The sequence below is a fragment of the Hippocampus guttulatus genome, chromosome 10, assembly GCF_054856545.1.
Source record: "Hippocampus guttulatus isolate MCC_2025c chromosome 10, RoL_Hgut_1.0, whole genome shotgun sequence".
NCBI classification, from domain to species: domain Eukaryota; kingdom Metazoa; phylum Chordata; class Actinopteri; order Syngnathiformes; family Syngnathidae; genus Hippocampus; species Hippocampus guttulatus.
The window spans coordinates 20,687,233-20,705,230 of record NC_141270.1 but is presented as its reverse complement, the minus strand read 5'-3'; the positions used below and the strand labels follow the sequence as shown (position 1 = coordinate 20,705,230).

The 17,998-nt window shown below is 40.8% G+C and overlaps 1 protein-coding gene across 3 annotated transcripts in view; it reads left to right on the top strand.

Moving 5' to 3' along the window:
• Positions 1-5,854: 5,854 nt before the first annotated feature.
• Positions 5,855-17,998, top strand: part of piezo1 (piezo type mechanosensitive ion channel component 1 (Er blood group)) — a 148,711-nt gene continuing 136,567 nt past the window's right edge. The window contains exons 1-2 of one of the 3 annotated variants that reach the window (XM_086122245.1): positions 5,855-6,462; positions 16,064-16,159. In XM_086122245.1, the coding sequence (XP_085978371.1) occupies positions 6,399-6,462; positions 16,064-16,159 (160 nt within the window). In that variant the 5' untranslated portion in view covers positions 5,855-6,398. Of the gene's footprint in view, positions 6,463-6,790; positions 6,917-16,063; positions 16,160-17,998 lie in introns of those variants that run through there. The other 2 variants (XM_086122242.1, XM_086122243.1) reach the window with 2 other exon arrangements.

Below are 17,998 nucleotides of genomic sequence, written 5' to 3'. Positions count from 1 at the left end.
AGGGGTTCAGGAAACTTGCCTAACTAAAGTGTGCCATTGATTATTTGCTGTAACTCACTTCTAACAGATTTCACAATCGTTTTGAAAAAGTCAGATGATATTGAGTAAAGACAGCTAGTTGATTGTCTCAACTGCTGAACCAAATCTGTTACAGTTTTTGATCCACTCTATCAGATTCTGCCATGGTAATTGATTTTTTTTTTAGTTAGTTTTAAGTGCCGCATCATTTTGTAATTTTGCTAGTTTATGACAATGTTTGACCTAATGGATTGTACTTTTTGATGAAAGTAGCAAGCAAATTAAAAATTAATTGCATTCATCTGTTGAGAGGAATTGTCACCTCCACCCCCAAAAATAAAAAATAGAGTGTTGTTTTCAGAAAAGTGCTATTGTCTAGCTTTAGCTGTTACCAACTCCGTACAGGACAAAATGAACTTTGAGTTCAGTTTTTCTGCACTTTTACTCCACTTTCCTGCACTTTGATTTTAAAGTAATTACGCTCTGAGTTTTAGGTTGACATGAAGTGGTCTTAGTTTTAATAGGAGCAACAGCATTCAAGAGATACAATACATCTTTATTTATATAGCACTTTCACAAGAGCTGCAGCTGCCCAACTCGGGAACGACCTACAAGCGGTGTTGGGCGTCCCTTCGGGCTACGAACAGTTCCCAGTCGACAGCCGACAACTGGGTCTGCAGGTACCTGGGTCGTTGCGGCTTTCGGAGCCGCTTTGGGACCCAGTTGGAGGTTGCTCAACAGCAACAGCAACAGCTGCAGCTGCAGCTGTAACCAAGCGCTTTAGAGAACAGCTAACATATAATAACAAAATAATATAACAATACATAAGATCGTTATCACTTTGTAAGCTTTTGTTAAATTGTTAATTATCCCATTCTAATCCTAGAGCAATCCATCCAAAACCTACAAAGCCCTCAATTTACAACTTTATGAACATCACAAAATCATTGAGGTGATTATGTATCTTAAAATCCAAATGATTGGATGATAAAACCAAACGAAGTGAAAATATAAAAGAGAATATGATAGAAAGGTTATAAGATGAATAAATGCGATTAAATAATAGTCTATCTTGATAAGCCTGGAGATTGATTGCGCCTAACACGCCCCTTTTCTGTACATTGAAAATCTGAAAATAATGTCTAATTATTAAAGACCAGAATATTAAATAGAATTTAAATCATTCCATTAGTTTCTCTCTCATGGCACGAGAGGGCAAAAATAGATTCTTATTTTCTCACCAAAATAGCAGCGTTGTAGTATCGTAATCTCGTAAGGCATTTTTCACAGCATGGAGAAAAGAAATCCTCTTTTCAAAGAAAAGAAAAATAAAAAGAATAAAAAGCAAGTGTCTGTGCTTGTTCTTGAGTTGTTCTCTTAGCTGAGATAAAAATGTTGAGAAAAAGGAAAAATGTAATAATCCATGCTGGGTCCAATTGCTCTGGGCTGAGGCAGAGAGTTGGGAAAAATGGAAAAAGTCCCTCTGTGCCTGCTCTGCTGCTGGAGTTGGAGATGGGCCCGCAGGCCCTCTCTGCAGGGCGGGGCCGGGAAAGGCCCTACTCCCCCCTCGCACATCTATTTTATACTGTGGGCAGGCTGGTTGTTTCGGGCATTCTGCCAACAACCTTTACCCTGCTCAGAGCTCAGCACTCTTCCGTTTTCATCATGTGACATTATCTCGAAAAATAATATTCATAGGCACTTGAAGAATCCATAAAGCCGTTTCCAACATATCTACGGTAATACAAAAGCTATTCTAATATATCTAAATAATGCCATGTTATTTTCTTGCAACATTTTAAGAAAGAAAAAGAAAAGAAAAACAATAATCATTCTTTGGATAAAAACCTCAGTTGCAATATCAACATACTATTGTATGATTCAACAGTAAATTTATATCCCAATCATTCTAGCGTTATTTGACATCAACTATTTTTTGTAAGGCAACTGTAAGGCCTTTCAATTGAATAAAAAGGATATCGATTGAATAAAAAGGATAAAGCATCTCTGCCGAACGATTTGAAGGGGTGAATTGTCATGACTCATTTGATGGTCTATGTCGCCCTCTAGTGGGATAGATTCAATATTGACTCCTAACCTTTGAATCCACTCTCATTTCTGTATGGCTGAAATTACTCTTGAGTCAACTATCCATCCATCCATTATCTGAACCGCTTTCTCCTCACAAGGGTCGAGGGGGGTGCTGGAGCCTATCCCAGCCGTCTACGGGCAGTAGGCGGGGGACACCCTGAACCAGGAGCCAACTATTATTAGACTATTTATTCTTAAGATAATTATTGATGTATTAACGTGACACAGGGCACACACGCACCCGCAGCGGCTCCTCTTGTTGTCTGTTTCAGAGGGCTGTATGTTCCACATACAGCACATTTGGCAATAAACTTGTACTTATATGTGTCCACATTTTTAACATTGTTAACATTACGGAATAACTGGTGTTTCATGGCTTACACCAGCCCACTGTAGTTCACAAAATTGCCATGAAGTTGTTGCATTTTTTTATCCTTTCAGTACATAGCTTACCATTACATAGTTTACCATAGTTTACCATTCCTCCAACAAGGATTTCGATATTGTGTTCATATTGCATTTGTTCCGAAATTCAAAATGACAACCGAATGTTCTGACAATATCATGCAATCCTTATTTGAACATGTATGAGAACATACATAGTTAAAATTGACAAAAAGGAAGCATTTCACAAAATGTTGAAAATGTGGGATGAGAAACTTCCCACAAAGCAGTTCTCAAACACTCTTAAGCCAACAACATTTAGACAGCTAACACCGTACTGCTCGTATCTTGACTTGAAACCAAGTCACACTACTTAGCATACTGTCACTAACTTAATGATCACGGCGCATGAAAGAACATTGCACAAAACCAAATATTGTGCTTAAAACAGACTATCGACAATCCAAACAATGTGTTTGCATACACATGAATTACAATGACACGATTTCCTGGGCAGTGACGCACACTGCCAACACTTTTCCCTGAGATGTCTGAATGTCCCACGTGCCCCAGGGCTCAATGTGAATGTGACAAACTGTTCATGAAGAAGATGCAAATGCATACAAATTAGACAATGGTAGAGACACTTAATAATCAAGATTAGCATGTTTGTCTAAAAGAATTATTCATTTTGTGGCATTTTCTACATGATTAGTAGGTGTTTTGGTGTTATGAGGATTTCACAACCGACACTAAGAAGCAACTTTCCCACAAGGGTCTACTGCAGTTACACTTAACACTTGGGACTGTTTACTGATGTATTATTTTGTAGAAGTAGGCCGCAATACAGTTATCAGGGTGTTATTTCTCGTCGTGTATTAAATTAATTTGACTTTTGTTGACAGGCTCAGTAACTCAGTGCTACATATATTTCCATGGCCACCTTCATTTGTTTTAAATTTAATTGACGCTACGTTGACACTTGTTATTTGTCCAATTGTCCGAAAATAGATTGGGAGTAGGGGTCGTTTATGTCCTAATTCCGAGTGGCCATGGCGCTTCTTTGGCCCACATTGTTTTTTTGTCATGTGGGCCCCACCTCCTCCATAGGCCAGCCCGCCCCTGGATCTCAGTGTTTTAATTGGCAAATGCAGTTGTTCACTTACAATAACATATTAAAGCAAGCTGACCAAATATAGCATACTCTTTTCTTCAAGGTACTATGATTGTTTTGGACAACATCAGCAGCAAATCCCTTCAAATCAAATGAGGACTTTATTAAATTTGTACTCATCCAAAGCGCCATCCAAACTAGTACAATAATCCCTCGGCACTTAGCACTTCATGTTTTGCAGCTTCAATGCTTCATGGGTTTTTCCAAAAGACTGTAGTTGTTTAAAAGAAATAAATAGATAAATAATTAAAAAATTAAAATAGAGCCAAATCGGCAGCCATATTGTGGAAAGATGCATTGTTTCATTTTGATGAGCAAGAGACAAGGTTTGCATGCCGAACAAATCAGAGGCTTTGTACATGCCTGTGCTGTAGTGTAGGTGCCACGGGCACTCATTCAAGGTGCATTATTGGCCTTGAATGAGTGCCCCTTCCCCTGTGTCTCATCATGCTGTTGACTTTCTCACATACTCTATATTAGTGTTGTGTTTGCGCTAACTTTTTTTGTTCTTGTGATAACTTTTTTTGATTAGTTAAGCTGCGCCCCAACTCCTTACCACCGCTGAAGTAATGCACTCGTCCCTCCGCGGAGATGGCACCATCAACAGTGACACATTGCTACGATGACGGTGGCCTTGACCAGGTCGAGATGCTTTATTTTGAAGGTCTCCCAAGCCAGTCATCTGTTTTTTAAACATGTCACAAGGAAGCAGTGACAGTTCAGACGGAGGTTAGAGTTTTCTTCTTCACTAAAAAGGACCATTGTCTGCTACAAAAGAGACTGTAGAACTTTTTCAACGAATAAGAAGACAAAATGAACGTCATAGCACTGCCCATCACCATGTTTTTCTCCAATTTAAAAACCTCAGTTGTACCGTCTGCGCCTCCAGCAGTCTCAAGTGACTCAAAAGCCTATGAGTCAAGTGAGAGCCACCTTCTTCAGCACCAACACAAGCCTCTTTGACTCTCAGAAAACAATGTACAGTATAAGGTTTGATAATTCAAGATTTAAGTAAATATGTGTCATCTTTTTCTCAAATATGTAAAGTATAACATATTTTAAATATGCTGGTACCCACCTACACATACACGAAAATGCTCAGGGGGGGGAATCCTATGTCGCGGTTTTCACTTTAAGTGGGGGGGGGCAGGGGGGGGGGGGGGTTCTGGTCCCCATTCACCATGAAAAACAAGGGATTACTGTACCATGCAGGGTTCAATTCTGGCCTTTTTGTGTGGAGTTTGCATGTTCTGCCTGTTTCTGCGTTGGTTTCTCCTGCTACAATAATCCCTGGGTTTATTGCAGGGGTTATATTACAAAACGAAACTGGAATAAGTGAAATCCGTGAAGCAGTCATATGAATTTTTTTAACAAATACAGTACGGTATTACGTATACAATACAATGCTGTATTGAATGAAACCTATGATTAAACATTTTTCAGGTCCAAGCATTAAAAACCTACAAAAATATAAAACCGTTTTCTTACAATTGACACTTTGGAACGTTTTGTCGACATTGTGGGTTTTGTCATGGAGAAAATTTTGCTGTAGAGCGATGAGGCACGGACTGGAGACTGTTGTCTACAGTCCCTAACGGTTAGGGCCTAACCCAATCAGCAATCACTCCAAAAAAAAAAAAAACTCCACAAAAAAATCTGTGAAACAGTGAAGCCGTGAAAGTGATTTTTTTAAACTATAGCGGGGAATGTATGCCATGCATGTTTTGGCAAAACATGCATGGCAGGGTAATGGAACCATCGAAATTGTCCTGAGATGTGATTGTGAGCGCAAATGGTTGTTCGTCTATGTGTGCCCTGTTTTCGTCTGTCAACCAGTTCAGGGTGTACCCCACCTGTTGGCCAAAGGCAGCTGGGATAGGCCTCAGCATATGCCTGTGACCCTCGTGAGGATAAATGGATTATTAGAACATGGGTGCATGGATGAATGAAAGGACGAATTTGATTATGTACCTTTTTAGTGAACCGATAAATACTTTGGTATTCATTTTTTTAAATTCCCATGGCATTTAGGAAGTTCATATGGTAATGTTTAATTGTCATTGGGATTATAAAGGGGTCTTTTAGATTCTCCCCTGTCAAGGGGCCAAAGGGTTTGAGCAGCTAGAGGGTGCTATTAACTTGCAAACTGAAACTGCTTTTGCAACAGGTGGGGCATATGTTCAATAGTTTCCGTCTGTTAAGACAGAGGTGTAGACTTGTTCGTGTTGAATTTTGTTTTCTATTCAATTCGTCTTTAAAACGAGCCATACGAGACAGAAGTTACAATAACCTTCGGGATAATGATCTACAAACGTTTGCGCTCACCGCAGACTTAGCGGATAATAATTTTCAGAGGGGAGGTGACCAGCAACTATGAATTATTCCTCTATGAACGTCCTTCAGACACTCACTTGCTTGTGAATCACTTTTTCCATCCACATTACTTAGACCGGGCTCCCTTCCAACGGAAGACAAGCAACTCAACCTTTTCCTTGCCGTCAGAACCAGTGGAATGAGTCGCTTTCCTCTGCATAGACTCAGCACTGAGGTGCGATTGACAACGAAACATTTTTAACGACTGGACTATGACTGTGTTCGCCAAAGGATTACCAGTAACTTTACTCGGACTATTTCGCTCTTGGATAATAGCAAATTTACAGTAGGTGGTCTTGAGATATGTTGAAAAATTAAAACATCGCTGCCGTCAGGGTTGATTCTGACGTGCTTGGACATGGACCTTCAATTGATTATTTGGCTCATCTACTGCTTCTTTCTACCAGTCGTCTTATTAACAGGTAAGCCGTCGGCTTTTGACTTTTTAATTCATGAAAACAGTCAAGACATGTGTGGCATTGTTCTACGTATAGTAGTTTCCAAGATCCGTGACCGAAACTGACGTAATCTCGTGTGACGAACGAATCTAACAAAAACACCCTTTTCATTCATTTTCTACACGGACATGTTACTGAAAGTGATATCAATGTTATGTTTTAGCGCATAACGTTTGCTTAACAGTTCGTTTTATTTTCAATTTACAAACCCATCGGGCTCATCCCGGTCCCCCCACCCCCGTGTCGGAAAACATGGAGTAAGTTCAGGAAAAAAAACATATCGATCAAGATGTTTAGGGGCAGGTATCTGGAAGTCCTGGACAAGGAGACGAGTTTTCAGATTCTGATATTTAATACCTGTAGGATACTCCACACAATTTGACGTGGAATGTGGATCTGCTGTGGAATGAAATGTCAGGTATTTACATAGCAACGGACAGAAACAATATGAGATATGTGTGTGCCCTGCATGAGCGCAGCTTTTTTTCCATGTTCGGAAAGTCCCTGTGCACTTCTACATTTATGAACACAAGTTTCAATATTATTTAATGTAGGCTAAAGAGACTCTTGGTCTCTATACACTGGCTAATCCCCAGTGGGACGAAAAAAGACATGTACAGGACAGCTGTTGTTGGTAGAAAAATATATACCGGTATATATTTGGACAGAAAGAGAAACATACAGATTGAAAGAGAGCGTGTCCGTCCGACCTCGAGCGTGGTGTTGTCTCAACTCCACTCGCTTAGCTGTTGTCGTGGCTAGCAGTGTTGTGTCCAAGGACCGGCAACCCGAGGCCAAGGCCAAGGACTTGACTCCGAGGCCAAGACCAAGCCAAGGACTTGGAAAATTTTCCGAGGCAAGGCCAAGGCAAAGCACTTGAAAAATTTTCCGAGGCCAAGGCCAAGGACCAAGGACTTGCCTCCGAGGCCAAGGCCAAGGACCACGGACTGATTTTGAAGCTGAGGCCTAGCCGAGGACATGTATAAAACAATGCTATCATACCACTTGGCAGGTCTTCATGATTTGCAACACCCCTCCATCATAACCCCTTGCACTCCCTAACGCTTGAATTAAGTGTTTTTATTGAAAGAGTAGAACAGTCAGGGTACGTGTTATTTATACTGAGAAAAACAAAAATAAAAGCATATGATATACTATACATTTATGAATTAATGTTTTAGTGCAGTAGTTTCTTAATATGAAGCAAATCAACACTCAACAGGGATGACATGGCATGGAAGACAAGTTGAGAAATGACTTTGCATAGAAGTCAATCACTGAGTGCAGAAAAAGCGCTAATCTCTCAGTGATAATTTTACAGTTTACCGGCAGCGAGTCCCAGGGACTCGCTGATCAGAAAAGTATGAGTCCCATTATGCATTGAGAGAGTCCCAAATTTCGAATTCTGAAACGGTCTACTTATTCAATTGCATATGATAATAACACAAACAACAACATATACATACAATGATAAACAAATGCTGCAAAAATTTAAATAATTCAGTAGCAGGCCTGAGGATTTCGGAAATTCATGGTAACCGTTTTTCGGTTCCGTCGGATTACCCAATGGGCAACCATGGTAACTAATGGGTTCCGTAAATGTTCATCATGGGAACCCATTTTTGTATTTTGACTGATATTCATAATCAAGAATTCTGACACTCAAAAGTATAATGTTTCAAGGGTAAATGTTTGAAACTATGCATTAACAATGAACATTACATCAGCAGCTATGTACTCCAGGTTTATTCCAAAAAATAAATGGATCAAAAACTGGTGTACTCATGTGGCATCATCATAGTATCTCACACTGCAAAGATTAATTTACTGGTAATCATTAATACAGGTAAATATTGATGTGGCTTGACATCCTCTTCCCAAGACGATGCATGTGTAATCTACTTTCAATTTGACGAAAAAATTTAACACACGTCATCATGAGTTCTACCAACAGTTAACATTAGCATTACTACACCTTGTGACGAATGTTTTATTCATAAAGTTGCCTTGCTACAACCAGTAAATTATAGAATAACCAATACTGTTTCATATTTTTCATAACGATTAGCCTACTAATCTAATGACCAACTTGCCTCGTACTATTTGCGGACTAAAATAGCAACCCGCATGCGCACATAACATTATCTTTTGCAACCCCCCCCCCCCCCCCCCCCCCCAAACACTGAAAACAAAACAAAACGAAAGTAAATTAGAAGAAAGACACTCACACACCACACCACAAACACACATACAGGCACAGTGAAATCGCGTTGATCACACAGTCAACTCGTGTGTGGTGACTTTTATGGTTAAACTATTTTTCGGTACCATTAAAATGACGCCACGGAAACGACACACTACCGGTAACGATTGTGACCGTGAAATGCTCAGGCTTGGCGTAGTTTTTTTGTTTGTTTGTTTGTTTTGATTGAGAAATTTCCTTGCGTCCCAAAAACGCATATTATTTGGAACTGTGCGTCCCGTGGGAAAATTATGCGTCTAGGACGCGGGACGCAGAGGTAACGAGATGCCTGAATCTCTAAACATTCTCTGAGTACTACTATTATTACCATGACCACTAATACTACATTAATTAATTTAATACCTTCAACTTCACAATAATAATAAATAATTAAATCAACCATGATTTTAAACTATGTATTATCAGTACAATATTCATTATTCCAAACATGAGAAAGCATTCAGCAAACATAACTGGAATCAAGCAAAAGGACTCCAAATTCCAACGGCCAAACCTGGAAGTGAAGTGCCGGCATTATTGACTCCAGCTGTAACGCAAATTACTTGGTTCAAACAAACATTGTTACAGAAAGGCTTTACACGCTATTTAAACTGCCAATCGCGAACGGAACGAACCGTGATTGAAACTAACTGTGATGCCGCTCTTTACACGTTGCACTGACTGTCACCTGTCAGTGGCAGCCCCGCCCCTCTTAAAACGCCAGATAAATTCATCAACATGGGTTTCCCTGGATGGATTTTGTTTGCTTTCTTCATGATTTTAGCTGTTCTCGGGCCCACTTTATACCTTTGGACGAAGGATTAGAGCAGGGGTGGGCAATTATTTTCCCGGGGGGGCCAAATGAGAAGCAGAAAATATTGTGGAGGGCCGGGCCAAAAGTTAGAAATAGAAATAGAAAATAAAGAAGATAGACAATGTCTTTGTATGCCAGTAATCATGTAACATTCTCCTCCACCATCACACTCAGCACCGGTTCTCCTCAAGGATGTGTACTGAGCCCCCTGTTGTTCACGCTCTACACATTTGACTGCTCTCCGACTCTTATTAGTGGTCCAGTTTGCGGAAAGTTTTTAACATGATAACAATCAAACCATTCTAGGAACTGTTCATTTACTCGAGCCACAAGCAATTCACTCTGAGCATGGAAATTGCCAGAATCGGACTGAGTAAGAATCACTTCCTTGTTTTTCAAAGTCTCGTAGTTTTGAGTCTTTCCGACTCCAGGCGTCTCTTGAATGTTTCGTACTTTGTTACCCACTTCGTTTAATCAGATACATATCACTTTCCCTTCCATGGTCATTACTCTCTCCCTCTTTCTTCGTCTTCCCCTCCCTCCCTGTGCTCTGCAACCTGAAGTAATTGCGCCACCTGGTGTTGAAATACCTGTCATTACAAGTCCAAACGAAATGAATGCAATCAAACCTTAATTGTGCACCAATCTAAGGCGGGCCGGATTAAAAAGACCAATGGGCCGGATCCGGCCCGCGGGCCGTAGTTTGCCCACCCCTGGATTAGAGGCTCAAATCTCTCATTGTGTCCGAGGACCGGCAACCCGAGACCAAGGCCAAGGACTTGACTTCGAGGCCAAGGGCCAGGACCAAGGCTCGAGGAACACATCACTGGTGGCTCATCTATCTTAACTGTTGAAAGAGATCAAAGCTCTTTGATGTGTAACGTCCGTTGCGTCAGCACTGATTGGTTGAAGCCAAAAGAAGTGTGTGTGTACATGTCTGCGCTGATGCACGCACAGCGGAGAGCAGCGGACTATCGACTCCTGATTCGCACTTCACTCGAGTGGCGTCGCTACAGGGCCCCCCTCCTGGATCCGGAGTCAGCACAGCCGACAAAGGAAGGAAGCCGTAGGAATGACGGAACGGTCAGAATAGCCGACAAGAGGTGAAGCAGACTCGTCGGCCGCTGCGCGTGGTTTGGCTTGATGTGATGAAGGCGCCAGACACGTAGTCAGTGGCGGAGTGCTGGGCGAACGGGACATCGAAGAGTGAACAGTTGCAGATGATGTCGTGGTCGAAGTGGGCAGGGGAAGGGCAGTAGTTGAGGTTGAACGAAGGTAGCTGATGTCGATGAGGGAATTGTGGTGACGATGGACTCGTGTTGTTGGCGAACGTCACTGTTTGTGAGCAAAGAAACTGCTGCTCTGCGACTGCCAGTTTGAGTTGGTCGATGGTCGATCGATGGAGGTGTCCTCATGGCCCATTAGCTGCTCAAAGGATGGATGATACAGAGCTGAAGCATGTGGTCTAAACACAGGTTCAGCGATGTGTAGCTTTGCGGGGGCCAGTCGTCGGGAACGCTGGAACTTGGCGGGACTGGTCATCTCGATGACATGAACGACATCGTGAGGCGCTGGTTCGGTCGTCCGCGCAGAGTTAGTCAGGTCCGGGGAATGCCGCAACAGGGTCGGCTAGGGAGATGAAGAGGGTGCAGGTTGGTTGATTGGAAGGAGGAGCCGCTGGTCGGGTGATGGCACTCTGCTGGTGTTCGAGGGACGGCGCTGACATCGGCGGCGGAGTCGACCATGAAGCGTCGCCCAGAAGTCCGATCCAGGACGTGAAGAATGCAGCTCGCAGCAGAGTTGCCAGGGGAGTTGAGTGCCGCGCTCACATCCTGGCGGGTCCGTTTCCCGCCTGTGAGCACGGGTCGCGACAGTACTTCGCTGAGTCGGCCCACGTGCGATGATACCAGCAGATGCCAGACGAGTCACCCTGGAAGGGGGAGCGCTGTCCGGCAACTTGCTCCGTCATGTTGCAGCTGAAGAGGAGCGAATTGGGCGAAAAAAATCCAACGGGGTAGCCACATGAGGGGAAAAAATTCGAAGCAGTTCGTGGTGCGGAAAAAAAAGGGCTGGCTCGCCACTAAAGAGATTCTTGGTCTCTTTATAAATACACTGGCTAAACCCCGGTGGGACGAAAGAAGACATGGACAGGACAGCTGTTGTTGGTAGAAAAATATATATACTTGGACAGAAAGAGAAAAGAGAAACATACAGATTGAAAGAGAGCGTGTCCGTCCGACCTCGAGCGTGGTGTTGTCTCAACTCCACTCGCTTAGCTGTTGTCGTGGCTAGTCTATTTTAGGTGTTGAAAGAGATCAACGCTCTTTGATGTGTAACGTCCGTTGCGTCAGCACTGATTGGTTGAAGCCAAAAGACGTGCGTGCGTACACGTCTGTGCTGATGCACGCACAGCGGAGAGCAGCGGACTATCAACTGCTGATTCACACTTCACTCGAGTGGCGTTGCTACAAGGCTACCTCCTGAATTCTATATTTGAAGATTTCTGTTCATAACAGAAGAATGCTGCACCCTTAGCTATCTCTCACCCTTGTGAAAATGTAGTTCCTCAACGTGGAATAAATTACACCAGTGATTGTCAAACTTTAATTCCAAGAACCAGCTGAAAAAAACCCAAACTTAGGTCTCCAAGTGCCTCCGTCATGACCAACATTCAAGAACCGAGACATTCGAAAACCAACGTTTGACTGTATTTAGAAAATATCTTTGATGCACAGCAATGTTTTACTCATTGTGAATAAATCAGGGCAGTTTCCCCAGGGCCTTTAAAACTGCAATCATAAAAATCACTGGCAATGTTAAAATTAGTTCAAATCAGGGGTGTCCCGATAAAAAATGTTTCACTCCCGATAAAATTCTGATATTGCATCATAGAAACAATATCAGCAGGAAGAATACATTTTTATTTTTTAAATATATATTATAAAAAGTAGCGGCGCGGTGGTCATCTAGTTAGCACGCTGGCTTCGCAGCGCAGAGGTGCAGGGTTCGATTCCGGCTCCGGCCTTCCTGTGTGGAATTTGCATGTTCTCCATGTGCCTTTGTGGATTTTCTCTGGGTACTCCGGTTTCCTCTCACATTCCAAAAACATGCATGTCAGGTCAATGGAATACTCAAAATCTTCCCTAGACGTGAGTGTGAACACGGATGGTTGTGATTCGTACATGTGTGCCCTGCGATTGGCTGGCAACCAATTCAGTCTGTACCTCGCCTGCTGCCCAAAAACAGGTAGGATAGGCTCCAGCATGCCCACGACCCTCATGAGGATCAGCGGATTGGAAAAGGGATGGATGGATTGTTTTTATATTGATATGACATTAGTAAAAAATATTCAAAAACATGTAGTGCAACCTTCCTCAAGGGTCTATGATGGGCCCAAAACTATTCATATTGTATATCAATGATATCTGCTGCATTTCAAAACTACTTAAATGTGTCACTAGTTTCTACTGCTCTGGAGAAAATCTGAAACAGCTTCTGACAACTGTGGAAAACAAATTGAATACATTTTTAAAAATTATTTGACATAAATAAATAAACACTAAACTTAAAAAAAACTTCAATTGAAATAGAAAGAGTGTGTCACGAAGTGTGGTAGTGGAGGCCCCGAAAAAGGAGGGAGGAGCAGGTTGAACTTGACAAAGTGTATTAATCAAACACGAAAAAAACTCAATCCAAAACAGTCAAAGTCCTGAAAACAACAAGAAACCAAAGTAACAAACAAAAACCCATGGCATAAGCAAAAAATATGATATGACACAATTACAAAAAAAATCCACGGCAGTAACGCACAAACACTAACCAACAGAAGCAGGACAGCAACAGAAACAATGACCCAACACTGAGTGGGCTGGCCAGGAGTCCTTTTAACAGAGAACCTCCTAATGACATGCTAACCAACAGGTGTGCCGCTGGAGGAGCCCTACTGTGCCACCCGTTGGTCCCAAACAGATCAAGCATGACACGCTAACCACTGGACCACTGGGCCGCCCCCGTTTAATATTAAATACATAAAAAAATTAAAGTCTGAAAAGTTCAGCTAATGGCTAGCATGGAGCTAACGCTATTATGGACACATACAAATAAAACTTAGTTTGTGTAGATGTAGTAGTGCTAGCTCCGTGTTAGCATCTTAGCACTCATTTCCCCCGTTCTTGTGCATGTGTAACGTCATATCTGGTGCTTCGGAGCACCCAGCTCCGATGACAGCCACACTGGCGTGTTGTTTATCTGTTTATATGTGTATTCAGCAGCAGGGGCAGGTTGTTTACATCTGTGGTTTACACGTGTATTCAAACTGGTGTGGGGCACCGTGGGCACGGTCACATTGTCGCTACAGTCTAGGTGCTCCGAAGCTGTTGGCCTTCGAATGAGACAGACTTAACTATTTAGCACAGAGGTAGTGCTAACACACACAGCCTCCATATCAAACTTGCGTGGGCCGCACGAACATTAAACTGTCATAACAAGGCAGGGTCCGCAAACTAGTGTCCTGCATTTGGCCCGCGGGCCGCGAGTTTGAAACCACTGTGCTCGAGGATGTGCTTACGTAGCACCTGTATCAACCGGATGTTGTAGCCATATGTACACTCTGCATTAAGTCAGTGGTTCTCAATTATTTTTTGTCATGCCCCCCCATGGAAGAGGAAAACATCTCGCGTCCCACCCTCCCCCGCACGACTATAAATAGTATCATTTGTCTATAAAATTGTTATAAGTACACCTTTGCATAACACTGTATCCTTATTAACGTATAAGAGAATAAAAAAAGAAAAGAAATATCGACCAACTTTATGGACCAACATACAACAAAGAATAGCTTTAGTAACTGGAACAGAAAAGATTTAAAGTGCATCTGAAATTCAAAAATAACATTAAATCCTTAATTTAACAATAAATATTTTTTGACTGACCATGTCAAACCATACGATCCTGAAAAATAAAATTACATAAAATCAATACCTAATAATGCATTCAAACTAATCACCAACATTATCTCAGAGCACAATATTCAAAAAAACTTTAACCAGCAAAACAAAAACATATAAAATAATTTGTGCTTTTTTTTAAAAATCAAAGACGATGTCTGGATTAATGGCTACAATGAGCACGTTTTGCAATGCACAGCTTTTCGAGGCGAGGTTTGAAGCAGCACACAACAACTCTCGGCTCCTGCTCAATGTGTAGCCGGGACCTGTATTTTAGTTTACTGAAGTAGCAATCACAAAGCGGCATGATTATTGGCAATATTCGGCACGTTTTCGCTGAAAAAACTCAAGCAGATAATCAGCGTGATTGGGGTGTAATGTCTTTAATCGACGCCTTAATTTATTTGGCTTCATGCTGTCCGCTACCAACATTTTTAGACACAGTAAGCACATCGATCTTTCCTCGTCTGCCACCGCAGTCACATTGAAGCCAAGCGCTACATTCGCCTCGTCATATTTCCTCCCTGAGAATGCTCCCTGCGCAAACTCTGCCAATGAGAGCGTCACTGCCCCCTAACGTAGTGGAGGTGCAACTGCACGTTATTTTAGGACAGTATAAAAAATAAAAAAGCATGTTCCCCGAGGTGACACGCGCCCCCCCCTTGACGGAGCCTCCCCACTATTTGAGAAACACTGCATTAAGTGTACCTAAATGCATACTTGACTTTTTCCTTTTCTTTTTGGGATACACTCTACATACATGATTGATCTGTTGTTATTTTAACAAGTTAAAATAGACCAAGAACAAGGGGTAGGACTTGATACATTTTTTTTACTACTTCCTTTGAACACAAACTGTGCGAAATGTCAGTTTTCTTTTTTTAAGGTTTTTGTACTTCCCTTTCACTTAATACCAAATTTCTGTTATCTGTCTATATGTTCCATAAACAAACAAACAAAATAATATCATAAAAAATATTGAACCCATTTTTTTATTAACAGTGATAGTTACAGAGTAATGATTGCTGTGCAAGTGAACAATATGCATAATTTTTTTAAATCATTACATAATATGTTGTGATAGCCATGTCGTGGTAATTTTCATGACCAAAAAAAAAAAAAAAAATCGTTAAGGAAGGGAATTTCCGTGGTTTGTCAGCTTTGATTACCCTTATAAATAAGTAACTGTGTACAGTGGACCACCACATACTTGTGGTTCAGAACCCACATATTAATCTGTTGGAACATTTTTTTCCAATGTTTTTAGAAAATATATGTTTATATGTTTTGTTTATTCCAGGGGATCCCCCATTTATCATGGAAAATGCTTATTCCCAACTTTTCAAGAATTCTTTTGTTTTAAGAAAAATATGTTAATAATTTTTTCCAGTGCATTTATAATGATGAATCAATTACCCATTTTATGGCTTTTCGCAGGCCTGCTCAGCCCGTATGCCTTGTAAATAGCGTGGATCCACTCTTCATGCAAATAGCTTTTATCCTTGTGATGTATTGATTGCAATGATGCTGGTGAGTAACCCAACTAATTTGTTCTTTTTGCAGCTTGTCTTCTTCGCTACAATGTACTGTCCCTGGTATATTTTGTGTACCTCTTGTTGCTGCCGTGGTTTCTGTGTCCCAACAAACACACCATCAAAGGTGAGACCACCTGTGAATGAGTAAGCCTGCATGTCCAAATGAGAAAAGACATGTTTTAACACCATAATTTTTCTATTCAAGTTAAATAAAATTTAACTGTTTTTTTAGCCCATGAAATTGTATATATTAAAAAAAAAAAAGATTACTCCTCAACTGTATTCATAGAGTACTTTAAAACAACTACTACTGCTTACATAGTGCTGTAATTGGAGCAAAAATAAGATATACAGGGTCAGGCAAAATGATCTGTGACATTTGTAGGTTAAATAAAAGGCAAATAAAGTAAATAAACAAAAAAAATATTTAATTTTCGAAAAGTACATATAATGCCATTCTGTTTCATTATGTTTGAAAAATTAAGTGGAATTCTGGCGGTGCGAGGTCGGCCGGTTGAATTTCGTTTCAATGCAGATCCAGTAGCTCTGACGTTGGTAACACAAAACAAGATCGTGTTTCGAGCTGGTATGGGATCATGGCTATCAAGATTGAAGTGCAAACGCTTGTTGTGTTGCAGTTACAGATTCATTTGTTTTTGATAAAAGTTTCCACAATGAAGGCGCAATGCTCAATTCATGGCCGCAATTGAAAAAGAAACAAAAAACAATGGCATTATAAAGAAACAAAGCAAAATGGCACTATATGAAAAAAAATACATTATATGTACTTTTCGAAAATAAAATCTTTTTTTGTTTATTTACTTTATTTGCCTTTTATTTAACCTACAAATGTGTCAGCTCATTTTGCCTTACCCTGTACAACAACAAACATGGTTAAAACAATAAATTAACAATGAAGACAGTAAAAAGCATAAAAGAGTAAAACCAAAACAAAGTCTAATGCTGTGTCAAAAGCAGAAGAATAAATATGCGTTTTAAAACCAGTTTTAAAGATTGGCCCTATGGGGGCGTGCCTAATATTTAGCGGGAGTATATTTCAAAGAGAGGGACCGGCAGCGTAAAAGGCTCAATCTCTCCTGAGCCTTCGTCTAGTTCTCGGTACCTCCAATAGCCTCTGGTCTGCTGACCTAAGGCACCAGGCAGGTCCTACGCACCTGAAGGAGCAAGTCCCATTTAAAAATGTGAAAACAAATAAAAGAATTAAAAAAAAAAAAAAACTAAAATGTACACGGAGCCAATCAAGGGACGTCAAAGAAGGAGTTATGTGTTTGCGCTTAGGAGTACCAGTCAAGAGGTGAACAGCAGCAATTTGGACGAACTGCAGACAAATATATTAAAACTACTTGTTCAGTTATTTCTGTTTTTTCACAGCCCTCTGAATAGGGATCGTCACTCAGCATGGAAGAATTACTCGCTATGTTGTCTTTGATCATTTATTGAAGCACACAGCATGTAATAACCTAAAAGTAAGAATGAATACAACAAAACTGTTTAACTGTTTAAAATAATGTTTATAATAGACCTGAATTCAACAACTTAATACCTTCATCTTAAAAATAATTTTATCAATCACAGTATCTATCATGACTTTATCCCATTAATTTTAGCATGATGTATTCTCATTGTCATGATTATTACCTTTAATGTTTTATATGTAATAAAATTTATTTCTAATGCCATCAAGATTCATAGTCTAAATATAATGAGAAACCATACAAGTGGAACCTAACAAAAGTACTACAAATCCCAGCAGTCAAACCTGGAAGCAAAGCGCTGGTACTATTACCTCTAGCCGTAACTCAAACTCATCATTCAAACTTTCCGAAGCAGCTGGACAAACATTAAATGGCAGCACTCCAAGAAAACAGAACTAAGCAGAGACACCACTGCAATTGCTAAGTTTAACTTTATAACTTTTGCACACGTTGTTTAAACTGCCGAT